Source organism: Barbus barbus (genome assembly GCF_936440315.1).
Source record: "Barbus barbus genome assembly, chromosome: 45".
Lineage (NCBI taxonomy): Eukaryota > Metazoa > Chordata > Actinopteri > Cypriniformes > Cyprinidae > Barbus > Barbus barbus.
Genome location: NC_136723.1, coordinates 1,240,483 through 1,254,420, shown reverse-complemented (window position 1 = coordinate 1,254,420; position 13,938 = coordinate 1,240,483). Strand labels below are relative to the sequence as shown.

Sequence of the window (13,938 nt, the reverse complement as noted above, 5' to 3'; positions counted from 1 at the left end):
GTTCCAAGAGTTCTGGTGGCTATGGCAGAAGGTTCTCAGGAACCGACCAATCTCCTGGATCTTGCGTTCAGTCTGTCCGTTGGACTGTGGGTGGTATCCGGAGGTCAAGCTCACGGTCACACCTAGGAGGGAGAAGAAGGCTTTCCACACTCACGAGATGAACTGCGGTCCTCTGTCGGAAACAATATCCTCAGGGATGCCGTAGTACCTGAAGACATGGTTGAAGAGTACCTCGGCGGTTTGGAGGGCAGTGGGTAGACCTGAGAGCGGAATAAGGTGGCAGGACTTCGAGAAGCGGTCCACTACGACTAGAATACAGGTGCAGTCATCCGAGGAGGGTAGGTCTGTGATGAAGTCGACTCCTAGGTGTGACCAGGGGCAGTTTGGTGTGGGAAGTGGAAGAAGTTTGTCAGTTGGGAGATGACGGGGACTCTTAGAGATGGCACAGTCCGGACAGCCCTGAACGAACCTCCTCACGTCCCTGGCCATGTTGGGCCACCAGAAGCGATCTTGTAGCAACGAGAGAGTAGCGTTGGCCCCTGGGTGGCCAGTACCGAGGGAAGTGTGCATTGAGAAAATGAGTGGGGTTCGTTGGGTCCTGGGTACATACTGTAGATCAGGTGGACAGCCCGGCGGATTGGCTGGTGGAGTGGTTGAGGCTACTGGCGGAGAGGACCATTGGATGGGACTAGTGATCATTTCGGTGGGTAGGATACTTTCTGGTTCTTCCGGACTCTCCACGGATACATGGACTCGTGACAGGGCGTCTGCTTTTACATTGCGAGGCCCGGGGCGATACGAGATTTTAAAATTGAAACGGGTAAAGAATAGGGCCCATCTGGCTTGACGGGGGTTTAGCCGCTCAGCATCCCGCAAGTACTGGAGGTTTTTATGGTCTGTAAGTACTAGGAAGGGATGTGTGGCCCCCTCCAACCAGTGCCTCCACTCCTCCAGGGCAAGTTTGATGGCAAGTAACTCCCTGTTTCCTATGTCATAGTTCTTTTCCGCCGGGCTGAGTTTACGGGAAAAGAAGGCACATGGATGGAGTTTGGGAGGCGTCCCCTGCTGCTGTGATAGGACCACACCTACTCCTGTGGTCGAGGCATCCACTTCCACGATGAAGGGTAATTCTGGATCAGGGTGGACCAGGAGAGGTGCGGAAGTGAAGGCTTCCTTTAGCACTTAGAAAGCGTTCGTGGCGTTGATGGTCCAGGATAGGGTCTTGGTTCCGCCCTTGAGCAGGTCGGTGAGTGGGCTTGTGACGGTACTGAAATTGGAGATGAAGCGGCGATAGAAATTAGCGAATCCACGGAAGCGTTGGAGTTCCTTGATGGACTGGGGTTGTGGCCAGGATAGGGATGGGTACCGAAACTCGGTATTAAATCGGTCTCGGGGCTAAATTATGAAAGACCGGAGTATCGATATGCTCTGACGTTATCGGTACTTCTGTCGGTATTGGAGAAATTAAGAAAACACACATACATTTATTGTTGCTCTCTCTCTCTCTCTCTCTCTATATATATATATATAATGTCGCCAGCTGTTTTTATGTGCAATAATATTCAAACATTTGTCTATGATGCATTTGTGCTATGCGCAATTCAGAAGCCAGATCGCGCTCACGCGGAAGAGCTTCAGCACACACAACATGAAAGTCCTGTTTAATTATGATAGAGGAGAGAACCAACTATTCAAACATCTGCTCACACTTTAGGCCTGTGGCTGTTATATTAAGCTGAGTATTTTTTTTTTCAATTTTGGCTTCCAAGGATTATAGCCGCATTTCTTCTAGCACAACTCCCTTCCCTTCATAGCGGCGCGGATTCGTTCCTCCGAATCAAAACTTAACATCTGAATCAGCTCAATCAGTGATTGTTATAAAATGCCGTCTTTACTGTTGCTACATTGCAGGACATATTTGATAGTAAAACGTTGAAAGTACAATCTGCTGTTCCCCAGGCTGAAATGTGTGTGCGCGCGTGTGCCTGCGCGGCGGCGTGCTCCAAAACGGACAAGCAAAGTACACTTTGAGCTTCGGGCGCGTCGAAATAACACACAAAAATATGCCAAAAAATACACACACAATGTGTCAAAATGGCCGGTTATGAGAGTCTTCACTTTTATGTTTTAAGTGGATGAGAACAGTTGGGAGAAAATCCGATGCGTGTCAGTATATTGTCTTAAAGTATCAGACTGGAGCTTGAGCCATCAACGTTAATCAAAGAACAAAATGCAAAGAGAAAATCACCCACAGCTCTTAATCTGAACAACGTTATAGCTTTAATAAACATAAATCTATCAGTACATACAGTGAAAACTATGCAGTGCTCATTTACATTTGATTACTTTTGTAACTATTACTTACCTGAACATTAATATTAGTAGACCTTCATGGAAAAATGAAAGCACTGTTTATTTCATTTCGTTTGTGTGTTTGTTTTATTGTATTTGTCAGTTTGTTTTACTTTGTTTCTTTGTTCATGTTGTTACTGTATCTTATCTTATGTATATAAAACACTAAAAATACCTGCACACTGGTGCATTTACAAATTGATGAAGTGCAGGCATTTTTAGTGTTTTATATACATAAGATAAGATACTGTAAGAATATGAACAAAGAAACAAAGTAAAACAAAAAGTACCGATAAGAATACCGTTAAAGTACCGGATCGATAAGCAGTATCGATAAGAGTAGTAATACCGTTAAAACCTTAACGATACCCATCCCTAGGCCAGGAGGAGATGGCTTCCACCTTCCCCTTGTCCATGCGGATGCCACCACTGTTGATGACGTACCCGAGGAAGTGGACGGTAGGTTGGTGGAAGGTACACTTTTCAGCTTTTAGGTAGAGATGATGTTGACGAAGTAGCTGGAGGACCTCCGCAACGTGTTGGCGATGTTCGGCCTGGCTCCGAGAGTAGATCAATATGTCGTCAATGTAGACGATGACGAAGCGGTGGAGGAACTTTCGGAGCACCTCATTCATGAACCCTTGGAATACGGAGGGGGCGTTGACGAGCCCATAGGGCATAACTCTATATTCATAATGTCCGGTGGGTGTGACAAAAGCAGTTTTCCATTCGTCCCCCTCCCGGATTCGAATGAGATTATATGCGCTGCGGAGGTCCAACTTGGTGAAGATGGTGGCTCCGCGCAATTGCTCTAAGGCTGCTGGGACAAGAGGAAGGGGATAGCGGTATTTAACGGTGATCTCATTGATCTTACGGTAATCTATACAAGGGCGGAGACCTCCATCCTTCTTTGCCACGAAGAAAAAGCTGGAAGCAGCAGGGGAGGTAGATGGTGTTATGTACCCTAGTCTTAGAGCCTCCTCAATGTACTCCTCCATGGCCTTCTGCTCTGGCTGTGAGAGTGGGTAGATCTTGCCCCGTGGTACTGGCTCACCCGGAAGTAGGTCGATCGCACAGTCCCATGGCCGATGTGGTGGTAGCTGGGAGGCCCTCCTTGGGCAGAAGACATCTTGAAATTGGGCGTATTCGGCTGGAATCTCCACTGACTGCTGGGCGACAGGGCTCTTGATGGAAGTGGCGAGGAGAGGTAAGGGCATGGGCCTTTCTGGAGAGGGTCGAGGTATTTGAGGGAAGCACTGAGGAAAACAGCAGTCACCCCACTTAAGGATGTCTCCAGTACGCCACGACAGGATAGGGTTATGTTGGACCAGCCACGGGAGCCCGAGAATGATGTCTACACTCGACTCCTCCAAAACCAACAGGTGAATAGTTTCATGGTGTAACATCCCTATGCGCAACTGCAGGGGCCCAACGCAATGTCTCACATGACGACGTGAAAGGGATTTACCTGTTATGGTTTGTACTTGATAGGCGGTCTCAGTGGCGAGGGTCTGGAGCTGGAGCTGTTTACAGAGGGACCCAGCGATGAAATGGTGACTGAATGGGAAGTGGTATCAACGGTTAGCAGGCCCTGAGTGGTTAAAGGTTTTATCTTCGGGAAGGATGGCCGAATACCACTCACCATGAGACGAGAAGGACGGGTAGAGCATTCCTGGATCCTGTGATTACTGTCTCCACAATATAGGCACAAACCCCCCTGCAGGCGTCTCCGTCTTTCTGTAGGTGTTAGTCGGTAGGAATCGGTGAGCATGGGCTCGGGCTGGTCCCTGGTGGCAGGTTGGATGGAGGAAGGCGGACTGGAGATGGGGGAAGCCATGGAGTCGGAGCGGCAGGCATGCATTCTATTAGAGCATCGTATGGCCAGTTGGATGAATTTCTCAAGCCCATAGGTGTCATCATAGGCGGCGAGCTGGAGGCGAACTGGAGGATCTAAGCCCTGGCGGAAGGCAGTCAATAGAGAGGGTTCGTTCCATCCGCTCGCGACAGCGAGGGTGCGGAATTTGAGGGAATACTCATGGATGGTCAACGAGCCCTGTCGCAGCCGATACAGTTGTTCGCCCACAGAGGAATCCCCAGGAGAGTTACTAAACACTTCGCGGAAATGGGTGGTGAACTGGGCGAAGGATTGAGTAGCGGGGCCGGCCTGAGTCATGATCGTCTCTGCCCATTTCAGCGCTGGCCCAGAGAGGGAGGTGATCACGAACGCTATCTTGGATTGCTCCGTGGAGAACATCTGAGGGTGAAGATTAATCGTGAGCGAACACTGCATCAGAAAACCATTGCATTCCTCGGGCTCACCACAGTAGGGCGCTGGTCGGGCCATGGGACTGGCGAACAACACAGGCGAAGGAGAACTGGCGGTAGACGGAACTGGCGGAGTGGAGGGTGGAGATGGAACCGCAGACTGTGTGACAAGCCTCTTCAGTGTGTCCACGAGCTCCTGGAAGGGATCCGGTGCGCTCATTGTGTCAACTGTGTTGGTCCGATCTTCTGTTAGAGAAGCTGCCAGACACAAGGGTAAGTGTAACACACAGTGACTTTATTTGTAGGGATTGTGCAGTGGATGAGTGCGGCTGGTGATGAGAGGTGAGTGTCCGCCTTGAAGAGGTCTTTGAATGCCACTGGGGAAGGAACTGAGTGTTGTCTCTGTGCTTTCCAGGAATAAGGAGCAGAGCATCCGATGAGGATCGGGGTGACAGAGAAACTGACCACGGAGAGGAACAATCTGGACACAGGGAGACAACGGGACGGAGAACAGGAGGTAAGTACAACAGGTAAAGGGTAGGAGATAATACTCATCGATCTTGGTATGCTGGAATTGGAGTCCACGTTGGAATAACAAGATCGGACACTGAGTGACTGGAGGTGAGTGCATTTATGTGGTTCTGGGTGATGATGGTGGTGGGGTGCAGGTGCGTGTAATTAGAATACAGGTGACGTGGATCGTGGTAGTTGGCTGGGTGGAGAGCCTGGCCATGCTGTTACAACTATAGTGTCATATCCATTTATTATGGTTTATATGGCTATAGGATCTGCAGTTCCTAAAAGGATTTAAGTTTACTACCAGACTAAAAACAGTTCAAATTAGCAGGTGAATAAGATAGGGCTACGTCCCACTTCAAAACACAATATACACTTTTGTGAATAATTACCTGTCAGGGTCTTTAGGAAAATGATAAAAGATATCAGTCACACTGATAGTTTTTGCAGTGGATTGCCCAACATTGTGTTCTTTTATTCCACTTTGACCTCTCTTTCGATGTTATTCTGTCTATTTCTGTTCACTGGACTGGTTTCACTCCAGAATGGAAGCACCAGCTAGTGTCTGTTCCCCCGAAACGCATCAGAGTTTCGCCTCTTGCTCTTCTAGACTGTTTGATATGACACTATAGTTAATGAGCATATGCAACTTCACACATTTACAATTACTTACTATATTATTATTACTCCAGTAGGTCTGAAATATATATTGTACGTTTTAATCCCCTGAACACACTACAAACATAATGATCTCTAGAACATGATGCATTGCTGTGTCTGTCATAATTAAACAATTAATCAGTTTTGGAGAAAGTGGCTGTACTTGTGTTTTTTTCTTCCTTTAACGGGCATTAATATAAGACAATGCTGCAAAAACAGTTTACTGTCAGGCTGTTATATTCCTGTTAAATATTTATAGTCCAACATTCCTAATTTTTCTGTCATTAATTTAATTTCATATGTTGGTATTAATTCAGTGTTTATAATGTTAACACTTGAACTTAAAATGTTTTCAACCGAAACTGACATGGTTTCTAGAGAGCAAAAGGTTTTGTAAAAAAAAAGGAAGACGTTAAAACAAAGTCTGTAAAATAAACTGTTAAAAGGATTTGATGATCACTAGTGATTGTACGTTATTGTTGTCATCGTTCAGGCTGTATTTCAGCTTTAATGTACGTTTTTTTAAACAAAGCAGCTGATATTTGCGATAGCGACAGCTAGAATCGAGTGGACTTCACCCCAGAACGGCGGAAGCACTGGGCTGCTGCTGCAGTGGAACGTTCTACAGAGTTTCACCTCTTGGTCTTCTCTTTGGTTGTAGTTCTTGAGTTTCTGTTGGTCTTTTTTTCTGTTCTCTTCTTTTCTTCAGAGATTTTGTTTGTTAACAAGCTTAGACAAGCTGAGAGGACTCTATAAATATTTATGAATATTTTGTGGCTCAGATAAGGTCCAGTGTGGTTTATTTCTTTGCTCTCGGCTGACATGTGGCATTGCCATGGCCTGCTTGTGGCCCAGATCTGGCAAACAGGAGCGGTCAGCCCAAGTGCCATCAAGCCACGCTACATGTGGGCCAGATCATCATTCCACATGTGCCAGATGTGGGCTGACAATATGTTGCTATCTGGGTAGGTGATGTGGAACATAGTTCTGAGTTGTTTGAAATGCGGCCTTTCACACACTCTGCCTGTGATGTCATCATGCACAGACAAAGCTTCAGTACATATTACAGAATTCTGCATATCCCATATCACATAAGTTTGAGGTATGGATGACATAAACATATGTAGATAAATACAATATACAATATAAATCTATCTTTATTTTCTTTATTTGTGTTATAATTTGATTAGCTTAAGTTATATGTATGTCTGCACTATGTCTGTACTTTCTACACTGGAGCTCCTGTCAACACATTCCTTGTGTGTGTAAACACACTTGGCAATAAAATCTGATTCTGAAATGGCCATACACTGTATTTAATACATCAAAGTGCATTTCTAAGTTAATCATTTAATTAATATAAATTGCCATTTTTAAAGCGTAAACTGAGTGATAAATGTCTGCTTTGATGTTTAAAATGTTTATATAAACGTAATTTGGTGATTCTGGCATAACATCCGATAAAATGCAGATCTAACATAACCAAAATACGAGATGAAACACTGGCCTAAACCATAAACCATAGACTGTCAGCCGCAGCACAAACAAGGGAGGAGTTTCGGACATTCGCGACCAATAAGGCAGCATCGCTCTGCCTACGTCATTGTGACGTAGCGCGTTGCGTGGGCTAGCTATAGCAGCGTTAGCAGTGTAACGGTGTTGTACTGTAGAGGCTGTCTGAGGATTAACACAAGATCGACGCAGATCCACATTGATGAGAGGGTTTATTAATGGTGAGTGAGTGTTTTATTAATGCTGAGTTTATAGCGCGATGAATGTGATTGAGGGAAGGACAGACATCTACTAACATACAGTCCTGCTTTCATCGCTTAATATAACAATAATACAGGAGTAACGAACAAGGCCTGATTTATTTATTAAATCACTATTTGATCAAATACATCATAAATCCGCTTTATTTTGAATGCATTAAATGTCAGCTTTAAAAATGCTTTTAATTAGTCAGACGTTAATAAAGTAACAAATCAAATCGTGTTAGACCACTGTTTAAATCAAATACATTTGTTAAACCTCAATCTCTCTTTTATTAGTATTAGCTAGTTGTAGCAGAAGTAACTAGCATTCATTAATAAAGCCTGTTTATTGATTAAATTAGCGTTTGATCGAATAATCCTGTATCATAAATCAGATCATTATATCATGTATGTTTCCAGATCATACACTAGCAGTCATCATATTATGTAGAATTAAATGCTTTCCTTTCACAATAAACTCTAAAAGATCCCTTTTTAATGTTTTCAGTTTTATTTTATTTATTTATTTTTCCTGGAATCATTTTTTCCAGATCAAATACAAATTTATCATCAAAATGGTGTCAATTAAATGAGTTAATAAAAGTTTTACATTGAATAAATACATTTATAAGAAAACATTTAACCTTTATTTTTGTCAGGATGTTTCAGAACAGAACTGTGTAAACTTAAACATGGCTGAAAAATATCTTGGTTGCTTTTTTATAGTAATATTATTATTACTTTAAGAATGACATTTTAGTAGCAGTAGTAATATATTTCAGTCATAATTTCATCAAGTCTTTTGACCGTTTATCTTTTATTGTTTTAGTTTCATACGTTGTGAGCGACTCTGAGAGCAGCTCTGGTATGTGTGGATGTCCTCATGTAGTGAGACGCAGGTGTAATAAATGAAACTACGCCACTCATTCACACAGAAACATGCACTGACTGGCTGTTGACACATTTGTTTTTGCTTTGTGATAGGCTGTTAGTTTAATACAAATCAAGAAAAAATGTCCAGCGCTGGACAGAACTGCCCGTCGTTATCACCTATAAAGTTTTTGGCAATGTCAATATGATATTATTTATCATCCAGCTGTACATAAAACTGATGACTTAAATATCCATCTGTTTCTCACATAAAGCTATCAAACGGCTTTGAAATATGAAGATAGATTTGTTGCGTAATTCCAAATAAATATTGTAATCCACAAATAAATGTAAAGAGGTTAACAAAAATGAAACATTGACAAATTATTAGAATAAGAACCACAAATAAATCTAAATCAAACATGAATTAGGCTAATTTCACAAATAAATAAAATGGGATTTGCAAATAAAAAACATTCACAAATATATTTTTATGTCACAAACACAACTTTGCATGGCATTCATTTGAGAATCTCATCCCGTGCATTGGCAGATCACTGCATGTAGGACTGGACAATAATTCAATATCAGTATTGCAATATCGTTTTTTTCAATAACGTTGATATGCTTTTTAAATACATTTCCGATATTTAAATAGACATTATAGGGCTGGGACGATAAAACGATGCATAATGATTCGTGGATTGATTCTGAGATTTTTTTTAAAGCATCGTGAGTCTCACTGGAATCAATTCTGAGCTTAGTTTTTAGCAGCAGATGGTGCTCTAGGCTAGTTTAACCGCACAAATGCTCACAAAGAAGAGTGCTTGTGCATTGTGTTAAATGGTTAAATGTACTTGGCTTTTATGCTTTTAAGACGCAAGATTAATGTAAACACAGCCCACTGTGGCTGCGGTAACCTCAGAATAAGAAAGACACAGACTAATATTAGCGTAGATGCCATTCTTCTAACAATGTAACGAGTACATCAGGTGTTTTGGGAAGCGTTCCTGGTTCCGGTTGACCTAATTAATGCAGCCTAACAATCCTTTAACAGATTTGAATTATAGAAATGTATTAGTGTATTATGTGTAAGCCAGGTTAAAGAGATGGGTCTTTAATCTAGATTTAAACTGACAGAGTGTGTCTGCCTCCCGAACAGTGTTAGGTAGATTGTTCCAGAGTTTGGGTGCTAAATAGGAAAAGGTTCTCCCGCCTGCAGTTGATTTTGATATTCTAGGTATTATCAAATGGCCAGAGTTTTGAGATCGCAGCGGACGTGAAGGACTATAATGGATTTTTTTTTTTACATTGTCTCTCACAGTTGAGGTGTACCTACGATGAAAATTACAGATCTCTCCATTCTTTGTAAGTGGGAAAACTTACACTAATAAAAATATTGAATAATTAGCTAGCTCCACACTGGAGAGATGCTTTATATCAAAAATCAAGTTGTAATTCTAACTGAAAGCGACACTGACTCTGGTTTTTCATGTTTATTACTGTAAAGATTGAATGCATCCAGGAGGGCTGAACTACAGTCTTGCGCCACACTGGTGAAACCGCAATATTGCAGGCTCTAACATTAGGTCATGTGAGATCAAACGACTACTCGACAACAAAAATATTTGTCGACAATTTTTTATTGTCGACGTTGTCGATAATGTCGACTAATCGTTGCAGCCCTTGTTCTAGCATATTTGTAACAAGGAGTTGGCTTTACAGCTTTAGCTATATGGAATATACATGAAACTAGATAATGATCTGAGATATCATCGCTCTGCTGCAATATTTCAACGCCACTGACATCAATTCCATATGACAGTATTAAATCTAGAGTATGATTTCGACAATGAGTAGGTCCTGAAACGTGTTGTTTAACGCCAATGGAGTTTAGAATGTCTATGAATGCTGATCCCAACGAATCTCTTTCATTAGCAACATGGATATTAAAATCACCAGCAATTAGGACTTTATCTGCAGCCAGCACTACCTCAGATAGAAAATCAGCAAATTCTTTAATAAAGTCTGTATGGTGCCCTGGTGGCCTGTATACAGTAGCCAGTACAAACATCACAGGGGATTTATCATTAACACTTGTTTCTCTGGATAACGTTATATGAAGCACCATTACTTCGAACAAATTATACTTGAAACCCGACCTCTGAGAAATACTGAGAATATTGCTATAAATTGTGGCAACACCTCCCCCTTTATCTTTTGGACGCGGCTCATTTTTATAACAGTAATCTTGGGGGGTAAACTCGTTTAACGTAATGTAGTCATCTGGTTTTAGCCAGGTTTCTGTCAAACAAAGCACATCTAGTTTATATTCAGTGATCATATAATTTACAAAAAGTGCTTTCGTAGAAAGGGATCTAATATTAAATAAGCCAAGCTTTATCATTTGTTTGTGTATTATATTGTTTTTTTTTATTTGTTGAACATCAATTAAATTGTTACTCGCACTAGACTTCGTTTTCCCTCTTGGTGTGGTTCGTTTGGGCAGGTGAGAAAGCAGCAATCGCACTCGGGTGCGCACCAAAAGCGGACCAAACAAGCGTACCGAGACCTCCTTGAAGAGGTGGTCTCGGCACGCTTTCAAACAAACCCTGGAGTGGTTCGTTTGTGGTGAGAAAGCAATCCGACCCAACGAACCAAGCATTATCATAATTCATAACAGGAAATATGCTATATAAAAAGCAGCAGTCAGTGTCTTTTGTGTCTAGCAGTCAAGCGCTAGATATATATATATATTTATTTATTAGGGGTCGACCGATATGTGTTTTTCAGGGCCGATGCCGATTATTACAGACCAAGTAGACCGATAACCAATATGTTGAACCGATATATATGTCTGGTGTAAAAATGAAAATGAATGCAGGGGTAGACAATAAGGGAAATTTGTCACTGGCCCTCCGGGCCAGTGTCTTTTGAAGTTCACTGGCCCAGGTCAACGCGTCAGGTATTGATCCTAATAATCACGAAAAAGAACAGTTTGCTTGAACAACATGAATAACATTTTTTTTTTTTAAGGTAGGTTTAGTGCAAAGTGCAGCAAAACTGTGCAAAAACATGAAACAAGTGCAAATAAACCTATTGCATAGGATTCATTCTCCGTAGTCCCACAGCAATTCATTATATTATGTTCATACCATATCATACACGTTAACTTTTCTCTAACTTACTTGTCTGCATATGTGGGCATTGATCTGCAGAGCTCACAGTAAACCTCTTTTTTTTCTTGATCGTAGCCCAGCTAGGGGTGGGCGATATGGGAAAAATATCATATCACAATTTTTTTTAGAAATATCACGATTCACGATTTTATCACGATTCTTTGTCATGTTGGTTTTACAAGTTGTCTGAGCATTACAGCCAAACTAGAAAGACAAAGCCTTTCAAGGTAACAAGATAAAAATCTTTGTCATCATTCTATCTTTCTTATTTTTTTAATAAGAACAAAGATACAAATTACAAATACACATAATATACAAATAAAACAAACAGTGCTTTATTTTCAGGTACAATAGGTGTATTTAGCAGGAGTATTCAATGAAATAAAAATAAAACACTAGATAGACTGATTCCTAAAGCAGCTGTATTAATGTTTTTCAGTCAAGAATGAGTGATTTTTCTCTTTGCGTTTTGTTGTTTTGTCAACGTTAAATGAACAGTTCCCCCAAAAATAAATATTCTGTCATCTGTCTGTCAATTCTGTCATAATGTTTTATTTTTATACCATCATTTACTCAAAAGTTGTTTTAAACCTGAATGAGTTTCTTTCTTCTGCTGAACATAAATGCTATTTTGAAGAAGGTGGAAAACCAAACAGTTGCTGGTCCACAGTGACTTCCATAGGATTGTTCTTTCCTATCAAAGTCAATATAGACCAGCAACTGTTTGGTTACCCTCATTCTTCAAAATATCTTATTTTGGGTTCAGCACAAGAAATTAATAGTGGTTTGGGACAACATGTGAGTGAGTAAATAATGACAGAAATTAAATTTTAGGGTGAACTATCCCTTTAATGACAGTCGACAGCACGTTTAGTGTCCTGTCCCTTTAAGAGCTGCACGCATCTAATATACAGGCACGCATCTGTTTCTCTCTTAACTATTTATTTTCATTTTAGAGATAACCAACTGAGTCTGTATGTAAACCTTGTGTGTTTTGACAGTATTAGCGCAAAAAATAAGTTAGTTGAGTAATCAGGCGCTGTTAGACAGGCGTTTTAGTGCGTGCTTCAGGTGTATGCGCTCAGAAACAGCACACGTCAGACCAGCGCGAGAATGAAACATTTAACCAGCAAGGCTTGTGTGCAAATAATGTACTTTTGCGATCGCGAATAAGTGCAGTGTCCTGTCAGAGTAACTCTACTGCTGTATGTCCTGTTGTACAGTATATAGAGACGGAGACCAGAACTGTATTTGACATAATGTGTGCTGTAGCACGATACTACGATATTTCTTCAAAAGCAGATCGTGGAGACATTTTTATCGTCCACGATCAAAAATCGTCATATCGCACACCCCTAAGCCCAGCCAATTCCAGCGGTCTCGCCACTGGGGCTGAAACTTTCTCTGCCTTTTCTTTTCGTATTCCCTTTCGCTTTCCCTCAATTCCTCTGGTGATTTTCTCTTCCTTGCCTTCTCTTTTTTACCCGGCGTTTGGCCGGGTGATGGGGCTTTCAGAAACATGTAGCCTAGCTTAATAGTAGCTATAGGTAGGTGCTGAGCAGCAGAGTGCAGTTTGCGCGCGTAACCGCGGGAGCGAGCAAGGCGGTGCAGGGATCACGTAACGTGTTAGCGGTGGTTACCGAGACGATTAAACAGAAATCAAAACACAGAACCACAGGTAATTAATGTGAAATTAGACTTTTTTTTTAATCGAGGCATTATTTTTTACTGGCCCCACCGGGCTAGTGGTTGGAGCGATCTGGTGGCCCTGACAGTTTTAAAAGTACGTCCGGGCCACCGGGCCAATTATATTGTCGACCCCAGCAATGTCAAAATTAAGAATAACAAGGTTCTGACAAAAATGGCCTTCCCTAGTGTTGGTTGCACTTCTTACTCTTGTCTTCCCCCATGCATCCATCTACAATAAGGGTAATATATAAAGAGAGAGTTAAAAGTGGGGCCACTGTATGCTGTCAAAATAAAAGTTCGGTTTAAATTGGAAGACACTGCGGCAGAAATATATTCATATTGTTAAGCAGACAGCACTGCTAATACTAGGCTACTATTAAAATTAAAACTTTTTATTTATTTTTTTTTTAGTAATGATCACACAACAGTTATTCCATGTTTTAATTTTAATAGTAACCCCCTTTGTTTGCCAAAATAAATAAACTTTGATTTTCAATAAAGGGAAATTAAATAAATGTTTTATGTCTTCATTTGAAAACCAGATACAGAACACAGAATTTCTGAGGAAAAATAAAACATTTCATAAGGCTATTTTAAGAATAAATTTAAATAAACTAAGTTGTTTTTATGCATTCAAATAATTAGACATACTA

General features: G+C 41.3%; 1 protein-coding gene across 1 annotated transcript in view; it reads left to right on the top strand.

Moving 5' to 3' along the window:
* The first annotated feature begins 7,395 nt into the window (after positions 1-7,395).
* Positions 7,396-13,938, top strand: part of LOC306864155 (amyloid beta precursor protein binding family B member 1-like) — a 57,447-nt gene continuing 50,904 nt past the window's right edge. The window contains exon 1 of the mRNA XM_079407903.1: positions 7,396-7,526. Within this exon, the coding sequence (XP_079264029.1) occupies positions 7,524-7,526 (3 nt within the window). The 5' untranslated portion in view covers positions 7,396-7,523. The remainder of the gene's footprint in view (positions 7,527-13,938) is intronic.